Source organism: Phalacrocorax aristotelis, chromosome 1, assembly GCF_949628215.1.
Source record: "Phalacrocorax aristotelis chromosome 1, bGulAri2.1, whole genome shotgun sequence".
Lineage (NCBI taxonomy): Eukaryota > Metazoa > Chordata > Aves > Suliformes > Phalacrocoracidae > Phalacrocorax > Phalacrocorax aristotelis.
Genome location: NC_134276.1, coordinates 120,897,803 through 120,913,275, shown reverse-complemented (window position 1 = coordinate 120,913,275; position 15,473 = coordinate 120,897,803). Strand labels below are relative to the sequence as shown.

Below are 15,473 nucleotides of genomic sequence, written 5' to 3'. Positions count from 1 at the left end.
TGTGTACAGACTGAGTCTAGAAAGCAAACTTGGATTTACATGCCTAACTTCTAGACAGTCTGAGACAAGTAAGATGAACCCGACCTCCCTCCTAGCATAGCTAGGTTTGTGTAGCACAAGAGAAGCTTTTTCTCCTAAGAAAGTGGAATCACTGGCATCCCAGCTTCCTCCCTCATATCTATGAAATATAGGCAGGCATCTCAGCTGTGGCTTGAGGCTGTCATGCAGATCTGCTGCAGCCTTTCCCTCAATCAGGGACTCAGTGGCCTGGGGGTGGTGTCACAGATTAGACTAACAAAATGGCCTTGGAGAAATGCAAAACAGAAAGTCAGGCTGCCACACAGCTGTGCATGAGGAAGCTACAGCCCTAGGAGAGAATGATGTGAGTAAAACCAAGCGTCACTGTCATTGTGTGAATAAACTGAAATGTCTGTGATTTGTGACGGTGGATCTTGTAGTAGTAGGAAAGCATGAGGAGGTGGGACTGGTTTGGAAGCCATGACAAGGGCAAGAAAATAGGATGCTTCCGAAACTAATCAACATAGGTGTTATGTTGATTTGCATCAGAAAGAGATGAGTCATGTTTTGATATGCATTACTTGCAGGAGGTAAAATCAAATTGCTTAACACCAGTTCATCCATACCATGGCTGCTCATCATTGTTTTTTCAAGTTGATCTGGAACCATTAGTATCTGTCAGGGGAACCAGAGAAGGTAAGCCTATGGATTGCATTGGCTTTGCATTTTTTTAACCTGCAGACTTCTTTTACATAGGGAACATGAATTAATGAGACAGAAGGAAACAGCAGTGCTCACTTTCATAAGACAATTTCATTTCTAGATGTGTTTCCTGTTTTATTACAGTTTGCCAACCTCTTTGTTCTTTGCTTTACTTGGAAACAGAATGCCCTTACCTTGGGGGGCGGAACCCTCAAATGCTAATTTTGCTTTTTAAGAGGAGGAGGGGGGAAGTAAGTACCAGGTACTGCAACACTGCCGTGGGTTAGCCATGGCTATCAGCCAAACTCCCTTCCCAGCGGGATTGGGGGAGAAAATGGAAGAACAGGAAGGAGAGAAAAACAATGGTTTGAGATTATCATTGAGGGAGATTATTTGCCAATTACTGTTGCAGGCAAAACAGACTCAACTTGGGGAAAATTGACTTAATTTATTGCCAATTAAAATAAAAATGTAACTACTAATTTGGGTAGTGAGAAACAAAAAGGCAAACAGTGAAACAACACCGTCCTCCCCCCTTTCCCGGGCTTAGCTTCTTTTCTTGACTCACAACTCCTCTACTTGCCTGCACCACCTACCCCCCAAAACCTGAGTAGTGCAATGGGGATGGGGGTTCTGGTCAGTATACAGTGGTCTCTCTATGCTGCTCCTTCTTTCTCACTCTTTTCCTCTGCTCCAGCATGGGCTTTCCATGCACCACAGTCTTCAGGAATATCCGTCTACTCTAGCATGGTCTTCTCCATGGGCTGCAGCATGGATCTCTGCTCCAGCACCTGGAGGACCTCCTCCATCTCTTTTTCTTTTTTTTTTTTTTTTTAACCCTCCATTTATTTATTTCATACAAGCAGCCCATATACACCTTAAGTATGTGAAAAGCACATAATAATGTTGTTTACTGCGTTGAAGGAATGGCAATAATTTTCACTTCAGCCTTTCCGTGTAATCTAGAGAATATGGCATATGATTTTCTTACCAGGTTTAAAGCACACATTTACTACTATACCTTTTGACTGACTCTTGTTGCTACTTCAATAACAAACAGCAGGGTTATTTTTAATCTTTTCAGGAGAAAATATGTGAAGTTAAACGTCTGAAGAAAAGTGAAATCTGGAGACCATAACTGTGCTTCCTCAGAGCATAAAGGACTTATTAAATAAACATGCAAAAGACTTTGATACTGACAAAAGGAAAGTATTTTTAGGTACAGTGCTCTTTTAATCTACAGACCAGCTTTTGAAATGCCATTCGTATCATAGTAACTCCCTGCGCACAGGATAGTGGAAGGCTTTTGGGAATTACGTGAACACATTAAAAGACCACAGTAGTCCCCAGAAAATTTAATGCAGTTAAAAAAAAAAAGTGGGAGTTGGAAGAAATTATATATAGTAATATGGAATAAAAGAACAGATTTTCCTATGCTACTAAAGCATTGATAAGGCCCAGAGCTTAAAGTATCACTTCATATGGTTAAAATATGTTGCAGTTCTAGATCTAGTAACAATGACTGAGGACATAAATATCGTGCTTCAGGGCATAAGCCAAAGACTAACACACAGACAAGAAATATTTTAGTTTACAAGTATGTTATCTAACTGTAGGGTTTTTTGCCTTGTAGTTGAAGTAGTCTGCTGCTGGTTACACAGGCACAGAGTAGATCGCGCCTGGAACTCACCTGTTACGAGGTCTGACTACGTCTTTTCTATAGCTCTACGCTACTATGTTGCTAAAGTTTTTGATTGTTAGTCTAGGTTTAATGTCTTAAAAGATAAATTAATAGAAGGGTTATTTTTTTAAAATAAAAAGTTAGCGTTTTTCCAGTGCCATTTCTGAGGTTGACCCAAGGAAGGTACTGAGACTGTTAATCACTTAAAAGTAAAGACAGCTCTATAGTTAGCATCCATTGAGGAAAGTACTGTTTTACATCCTCTATAAATATTTAATTACCAAAGAAAATAGGATGGAACTGTTATGGTACAAGTGACTTCCTGCATCTGGTTACAAAAAGGATTCCCAGTTTGAGGCCTGATCTATTTTAGCAATATGAAATATGTTGCCTGGAACAGCTTATTTCTTGGTTACAATAAAATAAAAAAAATTTGAGTGTTCAAAAGGTACATTACAAAATTCTAGAAAAGCATCAAAATGCTCTTCTTGGTTTGCAGTTGTCATCTGCTATTTGCAGCATTGTTACTCAAGGTGCTTACATTTATTTTCCTTCTTTTAGTTGCATAATTTTGCTGTAATATTTACATTTTACTTGCTATTTTTCTTGTTCATGGCAAAAAATTTTGTGACGTTTTAATGATATATAGATTTTAGCACTGTGATGTTGTGTTTTAACAAGTCGGAGTCTATTTTATTTTAAAAAGACTATGAAAAGCCTATTTTACCCAGTCTGACTTTGGTGTCTAAAGTTACGTGATAGCATCCTTCTAATTCACAGAGGAGCAATAGGGCAGATGAGATTACAACTGGAAACTCATCAAAGTAAATTGATGCCTCTTTTGGTCCTGGACATTGCTGTTAGCAGTCTTCAGCTTCAGAAGTAGAACTGGTGCCTGAGAAAAGGTGCAAGGCTCTCTTTCAGCTGGGACAAGCAATAAAATTAATTCTGCTGGAATGGATGAAACAAATGATCACCCAGCAGCTAACCCTGAAGATGAACTAAGTGTAAGTAGCTGATTTAAGCATTCTTGATTTCATACACTTCTTGATACTATTAGATCTCTTATGATATAATTCTCAAGTATTAAACTTAACATCGCAGTTAGATTTGGTATAATTTTTTGTTTTATAACTCAGTCTGAAAATGTTAACATGTTTTTGTATCTTCATGTTGCTGGTAACATGTATTTTCAGACAATTGAAATAATGGGCACCTCAGTGTGACAATATGAAAAGCTTATATTGGTGTTATGGCAGCACGTTTTTCCAAAAATAAATAAATTTTTATGCAAGAAAGGCAACGTTAAAGTAGGTAGAGTGTTTTGCTTTTCCTTAGAAGATAGAGAAGGGGATTACTGCATGGATGTTAACTCGTGACAAAGAAGTAAATAATTCAGTGTATGGTGATAGTCAAATTGCAGCTTTAGCTGGAAACCAACTCTAGAATACAAGAACTAAGTTGCAGCAGAGAGGAAAATTTATTTAAGAATTATGATTGTTATTGAGGAAAGGGAACAGCTTAACTTCACCTTTGTCTTAATATAAAATGTTTATGGTAAACTAATATAACCTAGGGAAATATTTAAAATGTAGCACATAGTGTTTGGGATTCCTATGAATCCTGTGGAACAGAGAGATTTGCCATGCAAGCCTTGATACATAAAGTGCATTTTTTTGAAATAAGGTTAGAATTGCAGTATATGAAATGAAGACATTAGTTGTTTCAAGTGCATACTTAGAATCCAGTGATGTCAATCTTGAGCAGTCTTTAATGATCCTTGACAGGATCTAATTTTTAAGAATCATAGAATCATTAAGGTTGGAAAAGACCTCTAAGATCATCAAGTCCAACCATTGACACAACACAACCATGCCTCCTAAACGATGTCCCAAAGTGTCACAGCTACACGGCTTTTTGAACACCTCCAGCAATGGTGACTCCACCACCTCTCTGGACAGCCTGTTCCAATGCCTGACCACTCTTTCAGTAAAGAGGTTTTTCCTAATATCCAATCTAAACGTCCCCTGGTGCGACTTGAGGCCATTTCATGTAGCTATAGGGAGCGATAAGGTCTCCCCTCAGCCTCCTCCTCTCCAGACTAAACAACCCAAGTCCCTCAGCTGCTCTTCATAAGACCGGCTCTCCAGACCGTTCACCAGCATCATTGCCCTTCTCTGGACACGCTCCAGCACCTTGTAGTGAGGGGCACAAAACTGAACACAGTACTCAAGATGCGGCCTCACCAGTGCCGAGTACAGGGGGGCGATCCCTTCCCTGCTCCTGCTGGCCACACTATTCCTGATACAAGCCAGGATGCCGTTGGCCTTCTTGGCCACCTGAGCAAACTGCCAGCTCATGTTCAGCCGGCTGTCAATGAACACCTCCAGGGCCTTTTGCACCGGGCAGCTCTCCAGCCACTCCTCCCCAAGCCTGTAGCGTTGCACAGGGTTGTTGTGACCCAAGTGCAGGACCCGGCACTTGGCCTTGTGAAACCTCATAATATTGGCCTTGACCCATTCAACCAGCCTGTCCAGATCCCTCTGCACTGGTTAGGTCTACAGCTACAGGAAAGAATGACATGGGAAAACTTAAATATAAAACATTCTTGGGGGAATCTTGATCAAAGTGGCCCAAATTTCAGATGTCAGAACTGGGCATTCATTGAGCTGTCTCAAGCTGTCCTACTGAACACCTGAGCATATAAGGGAACTTTACATGACAAAGCAGAGCTTTAAACAAGCAAACAGGCAATTTGGTTTTCATCCTTAAACAGAATTGTACTCAATAAGGTTTTTAAAGAATACAGAAAGCGGCAGATTGAGTCTTCCTTGAGAATGTGCAGAACAAGTGCAGTTAATTACCTAGATAGAAAATATGAGTCAGAAATTTTCCTGAAAGTTCAGTGTTTTCACATTTTGTTCAGGAAATTATAAATTGCTCTACCGGTTCTTATTACTTTACTCATTACTACTTACTACTCATTTTTCTTCTCATCTGTGAACATGCTCAACTCTGACAGCGAAGATTGCTAGCTGTATTTTTTTCACTATGGGACTGGCAGGATATTTGTGGAGATGTTGCTTATGATCTCTCTGTGAGGATACACAGAGCTGTCTTACTGAAAGCATTGTTAGGGCATAATATCAAAGAATCATAGAAAAAATTACCTTGGTGGGTACTGCTGAAGGTTTTTACATTTTTAAAGAACAGGTCTAACATCAAAGTCAGAACAGGTTCCTCGAGCTATTGTCCCACTGAGTTTTGAATATCTCCAGGGATAGAGGTTCCCTGACCTCTCTGGGCATAGCTCAGGTGTACAGCCCTCATGGTAAAATACATTCCACCTCCCCACCCCACCCCCAGTCTAGCTGGAATTTCCCCTGCTGCCATGTGTGACTCTTGTGGCTGTTTCCTCACCGTGCATCAGTGAGAGGAGTGTGACTCTGTCTTCTCCAAAACCCACTTTAGATAGCAAAATCTATAACTAGATTTACTCACAAGGTCTTTGCCTTCTTGTCTCCAGCTAAACATCCCCAGGGCTCTCAACTTTTTGCTGTTCATCATATCCTCCAGACCCTCACCTCTTGGTGACCCTTCCCTGGAATCACTCCAGTTTATCAACATTTTGTTATACTGTGATGGGCCTAAAATTGGATGCAGTATTTCAGATGTGGCTCTACTGGTGTTGGGCAGAACGAGACAACCACTTATTGTAGATTATTGTACAGCACCACTTTTTGCAAATGGCTAGTAGTTACACTTGTAATTTCCTGGGTATCAAGCTCCATCCTCACACAGTTTTTGTAACCACTGTATTAAATCTAGCATGCCACATTGATAACTCAGAGCGCAGCTCTTAACAAGCTACTTCTTGACTTTCATAGTGGTCTCCTCCCTCCTCAAGTGAAATATAGCTAGTAGGGATGAAAAGCCTTGCGTCCACACCTTTTAGTCTACAAGAGGCCACACACTCTTGCAGTGTACCTTCTGAGAAGCTTCAAAGAATGTAATGATGGTAAATAATAACCTGGCAGCTTGTTGCAGCCTTTCTTCTTGCTGCCTACCCCTTGTAGCTCTGCAGAGGCTAAGAAGGGCCTACTGAGCATAGGGAACAGCCAGATCTGCCCAAGTCAGGGTCTGGTACTGTTGTGTGTGCATCTGTTCTAGCATGATTGTGAATTCCTCGGCGTGTTTCTGTGTGGGCACAGCAGGGAATAGGTGATGGGACAGGGGTTTGGCCCTCAGTAGACTGAGGGTGTCTATGCCCTGAGCAAATAATAGACTAGTTATCATTGGTCTCTGTGAGAGATTCTTGATTTGCGTTGCTGAGATGATGTACCTCTGAGTAGGTCCTAGCCTGCAAGTGGCATAAAATCATCTGTGAGGTGGGGGAGACCCACTTGAATATGCCCTTAAATTGAATCAAGCTATTCCAAAGACAAGGAAAAAGATCTTTTTTTGTCTGGTTGGTTTGTTTTGGTCTTCGTCTTTGAAATGGCAAAGCTCAGTTTCATCTTTGTGTATATGAGCTCCAGAGCCAGGTCTTTTTGTCTCAAAGGCTATTTTGTGCTTGATAGAAGGCTTCCCACTAAAACCCTTGCTGCTAATTGCCAGCTGGTGTTTGCCAACACCTCCACTCGTGGAGAGCCCACAACTTCCTAAGGCAGCCTCTTGAGAGCTTCCTTCTCACTAACATCAACATGTTTTTGGAATATTTTTCCTGAGTGATCCTTATTGATGTGGAAATATTATGTAATTTGTGTTATAGTTGTGATATAAGGAGAAAATTAAAGGTAGAGGTTTTTAAAATATAGTTCTAATTCTGGTGCAGCTGCATATCACAGCTATGCCTGTGTTCATACCCAGTGCACTTGATCATTAATGCCCTGAATGGTCCAGGAACTTGCCAGCTAACCTCTGCATAGATGAGATAATGAATTGACTTCAGAAAAAGTGATTGAACCTCTCTCTCGCTGATCTTCCAACAAAGCCTTTGACTGTTGCAGGAGTTCTCCACGTGGGAATTTCATGAAGTCCCAGAGATTTCCCTAGGGAGTTCTTGCTGTGCCTGAAGCAACTGATAGACGTTATTTGTATGCTTAAATGCATTTATTATCTCTTGCAGAGGAAAACGCCTGGGGGGTTGTCTATTACAAAGAGGTTTTCCAGAACAGGCCAAACTGTAGATAGCTAAGATACTTACAGGAAGTAGAAATTGCTGCTGCAAATCCAGAAATGGTCACATAGTAGTCTTTTATGCCTAGATATGATGGTCAGGAGATATTTTGAATCTAGCTTCAGGAAATCTGGGACTGTAGTTCAAAACAAACTGTCAAGGGGCTGGATATCCAGATGACGACCTTCTCCAGGTCCTATCCCAGCAAGACCTGTGCTGTGTCCTCCTGTCCGCTGATGGGAACTTCTCAGAGGGAGCTGGAAGTGCAAGAGGAGGATGTCTCTACCCACTGTTCCCCATCCTGAAAGGAAGCAGAGACTTCTTTCTGAGGAATGAATGGGTTGAGCCCACTTGTATTGGGATGGTTCTGGTCTGAGAAGAAAGTGACTTTCTTCTGAGCAGCACTGGCATTTTGACCACGGACTGGGAGAAAACAATGATAGTGTGCATAGGCCTGTTTCTTGGTTCTTTAGCAGGGAAAAAACAAACTATAATATTGGAAAAAACATTGGCTATTTGAATGTCATGCTAACCCCACCCTCCCACTCCAGAAAAAGGGAATGAATGGCTGAACGTGTGTCTGCTTCTGCTCCAAACTTGCGTAAGCATAGCAACTCTTTGGGTCATGAGACACTTTGCTGGGTTGTGTTACCAAGCTGCTGGTGAAAAGCTGCTGTTCTGCAGCACTTGTCTGTGTAGATATCTCAGCTGCAGACTGTGCAAGGTAATTCAGCCTTGTCTACCCTTTGGGCTAAAGAGGGCTAATTTACGCTAATGAGGGATGCATGATGCATGCTAAATGAATTAGCATTCGTTCAGATGGTTAATACTGCACAGTGGTGGCATGGTGAGCCATGTTTTTACATCCTTATGCAGTAGGGACTGACTCTTATATCAGCAAGTGTCTGGAAGAAAAGGACCTTACTTTCTGATTGGAGTTTAACTGCTACAAAGTTAACTATAGTTGTGTACATGTAGTAACAGACAAATATGTGTAGGAATCTGTTCTAGTAATCGGTCTGTCAATTGCTATTGGAAATGTTCCACTTTTTTTTGTTGTCTTTCACCTTATTTTAGGTAGCCAACATCTCAGTCCAAATGGTAACTGCAGAAGATAAGTTGGCAAAGAGGATTCTGGCAAGGAAAAAACATGGCAAATTGAAGAAAAAAGATAAGCTGCTGTGGAATTTTCAAAACAAAATAATTCTCTTTACCCTCATTCTATTCATTTTAGGAGTCGTAACCTGGACATTACTGTGGCTTTTCATCGGTGGGTTGCTGAAAGCTCATGCCAATTTCATACAGCACTATCCCTAATAGCACTTTCAGTTGAGTTTAGGATCTCACCTGTCGTGAAGGGTGTTTCTAAAATAAACATGAAACTTATTTAAATGGGGCCTGAAAGAACTTTAGGCATCTTTTTTAAGACTTCAGACAGTTGAATTAACACGTAATTATAAGAGCAGGCAGAGCTGCTAGCTTTAGGAAGTGTGACTGTTTATTTTAAGTGTTATGCAAAATATTTTTTTGCACGTGCGAGCTAATTGCGCAGACCCAACAGTTCCTATGAACTTGATTCCTCAAATTTTGACTTCCACTGTGTTTCTTGGCCTGCTGAAGGCCAGGTAGGTTCTTTGTCTCTCGTGTATAATAGACTGAAAGAAATTAAAAGGGAGTAAAATATAGAAGGCAAATATTTATTTCGAGTCCTGTAGAAACACTGGACAGGACAATAAATTGTCACTTCTGTGGAGTGTTTCCTTCTTGCTTGATGTGTCCAAGTGAGCAGTAAAAGCTATGCCCTCCTCTTTAAACCCCAACACTAACACTGCCTTAAGATTCCTTCAGGATGCTCCAGAATCAGGATGTTGATATTGCCTTCATTATGCTGGTTCATTTGTGTGGTGGTACCTTACCTTGCGTGTAGGGAAAAGGTGCTCAATGAACTTTGGTATTGTGGTAATCATGTAGAACAGTTTGACTGTGAAAACATAGTGTTCATTTGGTAGTCCTTGCTACTGTAAGGCTGAATATATTAATTTGGCTTAGAATATAATCAGAAAAATATCTCACTGTTATATTAAAAAAAAAAAAAAAAAGGAGGCTAACCATCTTCTTTGTTTCTTGCAGTTCAGGCAGAAAACAAAGATGCATTGTATTTTGTTGGACTGTTTCGTGTTGCCAACATAGAGTTTCTCCCAGAATACAGGCAGAAGGAGTCAAAAGAATTCCTTTCAGTGGCACAGAACGTGCAGCATGTGGTAAGATGAGTGGGCTGCTTGCTTAGCAAAAAAGCTCAGAGCTGTGAACAACAGGTGCCGCTTTCAGGTGCCGTTGAGTCTGCTGTAGTGTTCTGCTCCCCTCATCCCCCCGGAAGACTGTGTCAAAGGGTGGCTATCTGGAGGCAGGAAGGAACTGAGTGCTTTCAGCTTGTTAATCACAAACTGAGTTTTGAAAAGGTCTGTTTACCTTCTACGCTTACTAAAAAATTTATGTATTTCCCCCCACAAATTGGAGTCTATGAATAGAGCTCTATACAAGCCCTTCAAAACTTAATTGCCACTTTTGAGACATTAAACCGATGAAGTCTTTTGCATTTAGATTGGTATTTGCTGCCAGTCTTCTGTCTTAGAGCATCTATAATTATGCTACAGCTCTCAAACATATTTACATTTCCTTCTGATGCCAGGTATTCTAAAGACCATTATTCTTCCCAAACATCTTGCATCAGTCAAAGCAGAAGTAGCACTCAGGCAGCTCAGGCTGCTCTACAGTTGGAAGAGAGGAGTGGGGATCTTGGTTAAAAGCGAATTTGACTTCAAAGACACTTGGTGTAGGGAGGAAAAAGACATTTATGTCAGGAAATGCAGCACTGTCCACATAAAGCTTCAAGCAATAGTAAGAAAATTGCGAAGCAAAGTCAGATGCAGCTAAGAAGTTTTTGAATAACTGCTAAGTTATTGTCATCTTATAATAAGAACTCATGTTCCTGTTTTCTAGGTTTATCTTTGATAAGGGGGATGACTCTTCCCTGCACACCACACACCCCCGCTCCCAATAGATGGATCACAAAGGATACCAAGGCAGACTGTCTAGTTTTCCTAGTCCTGCACATTTGTGACTGAAGTGTTTTTAGGCAGGGGTGACACAGAACCAGTGCAGACGTGTCCTTCCCCCACTATCCATGGAGCAGCTCTAACCTGTTGTCTTGCTCTTGTCCCAGAGCATCCTGCTGTTGTCACACATAGTGGAGGGGGTGACAGCAGGTGTGAACTGCCGGCTGTCACCACCACCTACTTGAACGTAACTTGGAAATTTTTTTTTTTTTGTCTGTAAACTTTGCCTGAACTCATCGATGGATTTTACACTGCTGAAACCACACTTTTTGGCGATGTGACTGTTAACTAAAATTGCTAGTTAGTGCTGTGGGAAATTGGTGAGGTTTTTCGTTTGTCTCCTTGAAAACCTTTTGTTCATGGTTCCTGACCCAGAGACCCTCAGAGTGGCAGTGGAAGAACCTCTCAAGATAGGCTCCTTTTCAATAGTGACAGTAATATATAAAATCCCTTGTAGCCTAATCTGGTGAAAGATTGAGCTCCAATCTTTTTATTTAGGGCCTTAAAATAATTGTTCAAATTTTGTATCAAACACTAAAATTTAAGGTCTATTATCAATGTGATTTTTACAGACTTTGCTTCAAAATAATCCCTGATACAGCCCCTTGGGCATTGATTTTAACCATTAAGCAGCAGGATGAGGTCTGAACAGCTTGAGGTACATGCCACCTTGTGGCTTTAGAAGTATGCCTCTTTGAACAAGAGGAATGAAGGTTATTATCACACTGGTGTCATCATGCACATACAATGAACTAGTGGAATTGGGAGCTTGCTTTTCCCCAAAGGCAGACCCACAGCATGAAATGAGCAGAGTTTTTCCTTCTCTACATATATTACGCTCTGTATTGGAAATAAATATGTTAATACAAAGCTGTAGGTGAAGAAAATAGACACAAACTGAACCGAAGTGCAAGAAAATTCCACATAAATGTTAGAAAAATCTGTTTAACTCTGAGGGTGATCAAACACTGGAGCAGGTTGTCCAGAAAGGCTGTGAGTCTCCATTCCTGGGAATATTCAAATGGACATGGCCCCGAGCAACCTGGTGTAGTTGTTGTTGCTTTGAGCAGAGGGGTTGGACTAGATGCTCTCCAGAGGCCCTTTCCAATCTCAGTCTTTCTATGATTCTGTGGAAAAAGCTCCGATAGCTGCACCTTAGTACCAACACACAAAACGTTATGAGTACATGCTTATTTTCTGAAGACTGGCCCGAAGTTTCAGCATCAGGATAGGGAAGCCCCCTCTGTCTGGGATTTGCTGGTCAAAGAATGTGCGCTCTTTCAAAACACATTTATTTGGAAAAAGCATTGCTCTACAAGTCAGCTGGCCATGGGCAGAAGATTTGATGTTCCCTATTAATATTGGACTTGTTAAGGGTGCATTTGCAGAGCTGATCTGTTTGTGTCTGCTGCTCTGCCTAGCTTGGCTGCTGTATGTCTGGAAATGTGCAGATCACATATTCTTTGTGGGAGGAAAAATAGATATTCCTAGGAATGCCTAGGCATACAACATCTCTAGGTATGGCTGATTTTTCTGAAATGCTAAATTCTCATCGGCTTAATACTTTCTCTTTCAGATGAACTTGGTCTACACAGCCTCCTCTTTCTCCAAATTTTATAAGCAGTCCACAGTTTCAGAAGTCAGGTAAAACTGTGGTTAATGTAATTGTATTTCTGCTGGGTAGTATATAATATAATGAGCCACCTAGAGGTACCTATTTTTGGTGGTTATGATGTAATCTTTTGCTATGCACTTGTATTGATAGCAAAATATATTTATAACCTGCACCAATTCATTTCACAAAAATAAGGGCAAACTAAAGTCATATAAATGGTTCCTTTTCTGCTAGGGGTATAATCTAATGTAAACAGAAATAATGTCCCTAAAGAGGTTTGGTGATGCTTTGGCTGATAGCTCACGCAGCAGTTTAACCACTTAAACATGCTCTGTATTATTGGCCAAGTTGAACGTATTTTATAAGCAATGTTATTGCTGTAAGACCATTTTCTACTGACAGAAGAAGGGTTAAATCCCTATACTGCAATAAATCACATTTACTCTAATATTGTGTATATAATTAATGCTAGAGGATTAGTTATTCTAATCCAGTGATCTTTAGGAGATAAACCAGCTCCAATTCAAGTAGGTGTGATTTTCATAGATCTTAAAAGTCAGGAGCCCTCACAGAATCAGCCTGATGAAGATCCCCAACGGGGTGTGAGGACTGTGTTTTGACATTTTGGGTTTTGTGGTTTGTTTGTTGTGGTTTTTTGCTGTTGGGTTTTGGGTTGTTGGTGGTTTTTTTTGTTTGTTTGGTTTGGTTTTTTAGGAGAGAAAATACGTTGAGTGTGTCAAAGCAACAAGGCAAGATGGAAATACACCATAACCTTCTAAATTTGTACTTCATAAGCTTGTGTTGAGAGTCTAGTTGTCAGAAATTTTTCAACATGATGTTAATCTGTAGGACCTTTTTATTTCAGTAACAACAATAATGGAGGCCTCCTTATTCATTTCTGGATCGTATTTGTGGTACCGCAGGCAAAAGGCCAAGTGCTGTGTGAAGACTGTGTGGCTGCCATTTTAAAGGACTCCATTCAGACAAGTATCATTAACCGGACCTCCGTGGGAAGTCTTCAGGGCCTTGCAGTCGATATGGATTCCATTGTACTAAGTGGTTAGTATTAGCACATGCCCATATCCTTGAGGAAACATTTTGTTAAGCAAACGTTTTCACCTTGAGGTAGCAAATTCTATAAATAAACCAAAATATTTATCCAGCACATTTAGCTTCTAATACCAAAATTATTATAGAAAAAAAGAGAGGAAAATGAAAACCAGATTTGTGGTCGAACCAAGGTACAAAGTATCCCTGTGAACCCCTACTGCAAAACTTCCTTTACTTGGAGCAGTTATGTGAAAATTCAGGAGCTAAGCCTGACACCTTGTAGCCAGCTCAGATTTGGGTTAGTCTGTGGCTGTAAAAGTATAAAAAGATGAAGTGTTAAGCTTTCCACATGGACCAAACTTTAGCCCCTCCATTGAAAAGGAGATTCTTGTCACCCCTTTATTAAAGATTAAGAAACAGATTATAAAGCTGCCCATTCATTAAACAAGTCCTGTGTCATTCCTGTCTGGGGAAGAAATTAGCAATGTAGGATTCAAGTATCTGTTTAATGTAATTAGCTGCGAAATGTATGATTTTCAGCTCTATAACCAAAAGACAGGACAAGCTTCATTTGAATGGCTCTGTCCAACGGAAAGTTGAAAAAAGACTTTCTGGCCAAGGGAAAATGACCTCCTGGGTACCCGTCTCAGTCCTTCAATTAAATTTGACTGCTTAATTGATGTACAACCTCTTCTTGCCTCAGGCGCTGAATGTCTGGGGACATGATACCTCCAAAGCTGCTTGCAGAATTTGCAGAAATGAAGGGAGCTTGAGCAGCCTCCCTTGTTGAGATAGCTGTTTTGTCCTGAGTGTTTAGTGTTATGATTAATGAAGTGTGATTGAATTAAACCCTGAATTCTGGACTTTGGGCAAATGTGAAGACTCACACCACTGTTTTTCTGTGCAGCAGGTCTTCGGTCAGATTATTGGTCAACAACGGGAACAGGTAATTCACCATTTTGGCAGCTTCCTGGCAGAGGAGATGTGGAGAACAAAGCTTTTTAGATCATGTCTTAGACTCAAAGATACTGCTTAGTGTTAATTTAAGAGGGTTAAATTCATCCTTGGCATTTATGTCCCCGAGTTGCTGTAAGAGTGACCAAGAGTCTTGGGTGTGACACATACAGAAACTGTCTGCCTTTAGTCTGACTGGTAAAATTTTTAGATTTATTTGGTGGCATAATAGGAAATAAATTCAGTTAGTTGTTTGCTATTCACTCTGTGTTGAAAAGAAGATTAAGCTTTTCTAAACCGGGCAGCACTGAATTTAAATCTGTTTATTGGCTTTTGAGATAAACCGTAGCAATGCTTTTGTCCATCCTTTATCCTCCTTCACTCCCTCTTCTCCAAGGTTAATGATGAGTTTTAATTTCGAATGAGTTCCCTCACAGAAATTAGTTTAAGCAGTTCAGTTTTGCCAGAGTTATGGGAGACACTACTTATATACCTGCTTGGTTTCATGTTCTAAACTTCCCAGTAGGGTTCTTTTGGCAGGGTGCAGAGACTTTACAAGCAGATTAAAAGTACAGTGCACCTGTACTTTTACTACTTCTACTACATGTATAGTAGGTACCTAGAGAAAATGTGCTACGAAGCTAAACAATAGTATGCTAATCACCTTTGCAGACACATGATAAGTCTCTGTTGGGCTCGCAGTTCTCAATCAGATAGGGGTGTGTTGACCTCCTCCTTGTTTCTTGATACAGGCCTACTTTTCATCTTGTGAAGTGGCACCCTTTGAGTTTTTAAAGGGCTTTTTACCTTTCCATGTCTGTGTTTGTGTCTTCTGAGACATTAACTTGTACTATTTCAACAATTACTTTTCTATCTGTGGTTTCTGCTTCTGTTATAAGGTTTTAGCTTGCATGTTTTCTCAGAATTCAACAATTACTTTGGTCAGTGCAGCCAGGTCAAGGTCTCCTAATGCTGCTGTCCACAGATGGACTTCGGGTGAGGCTCTGGGCCATGGTTTGCAATACTTACATTGATACCAGCCCATAACTGCTCAAAATTCAAGTCAAGTTTGCTACAGCATTCATTTGCTCAAAACCTTTCCTGACTTAAACTGCAAAGCGTAGCAGTATCGGCCTTTGTCACATCTCCTTACCTGCA

General features: G+C 40.6%; 1 protein-coding gene across 1 annotated transcript in view; it reads left to right on the top strand.

Moving 5' to 3' along the window:
• The first annotated feature begins 8,667 nt into the window (after nucleotides 1-8,667).
• TMPRSS7 (transmembrane serine protease 7) overlaps nucleotides 8,668-15,473 on the top strand; it is a 32,371-nt gene continuing 25,565 nt past the window's right edge. The window contains exons 1-5 of the mRNA XM_075103773.1: nucleotides 8,668-8,850; nucleotides 9,711-9,841; nucleotides 12,273-12,340; nucleotides 13,177-13,370; nucleotides 14,269-14,307. Coding sequence (XP_074959874.1) covers nucleotides 8,679-8,850; nucleotides 9,711-9,841; nucleotides 12,273-12,340; nucleotides 13,177-13,370; nucleotides 14,269-14,307 — 604 coding nt within the window. The 5' untranslated portion in view covers nucleotides 8,668-8,678. The remainder of the gene's footprint in view (nucleotides 8,851-9,710; nucleotides 9,842-12,272; nucleotides 12,341-13,176; nucleotides 13,371-14,268; nucleotides 14,308-15,473) is intronic.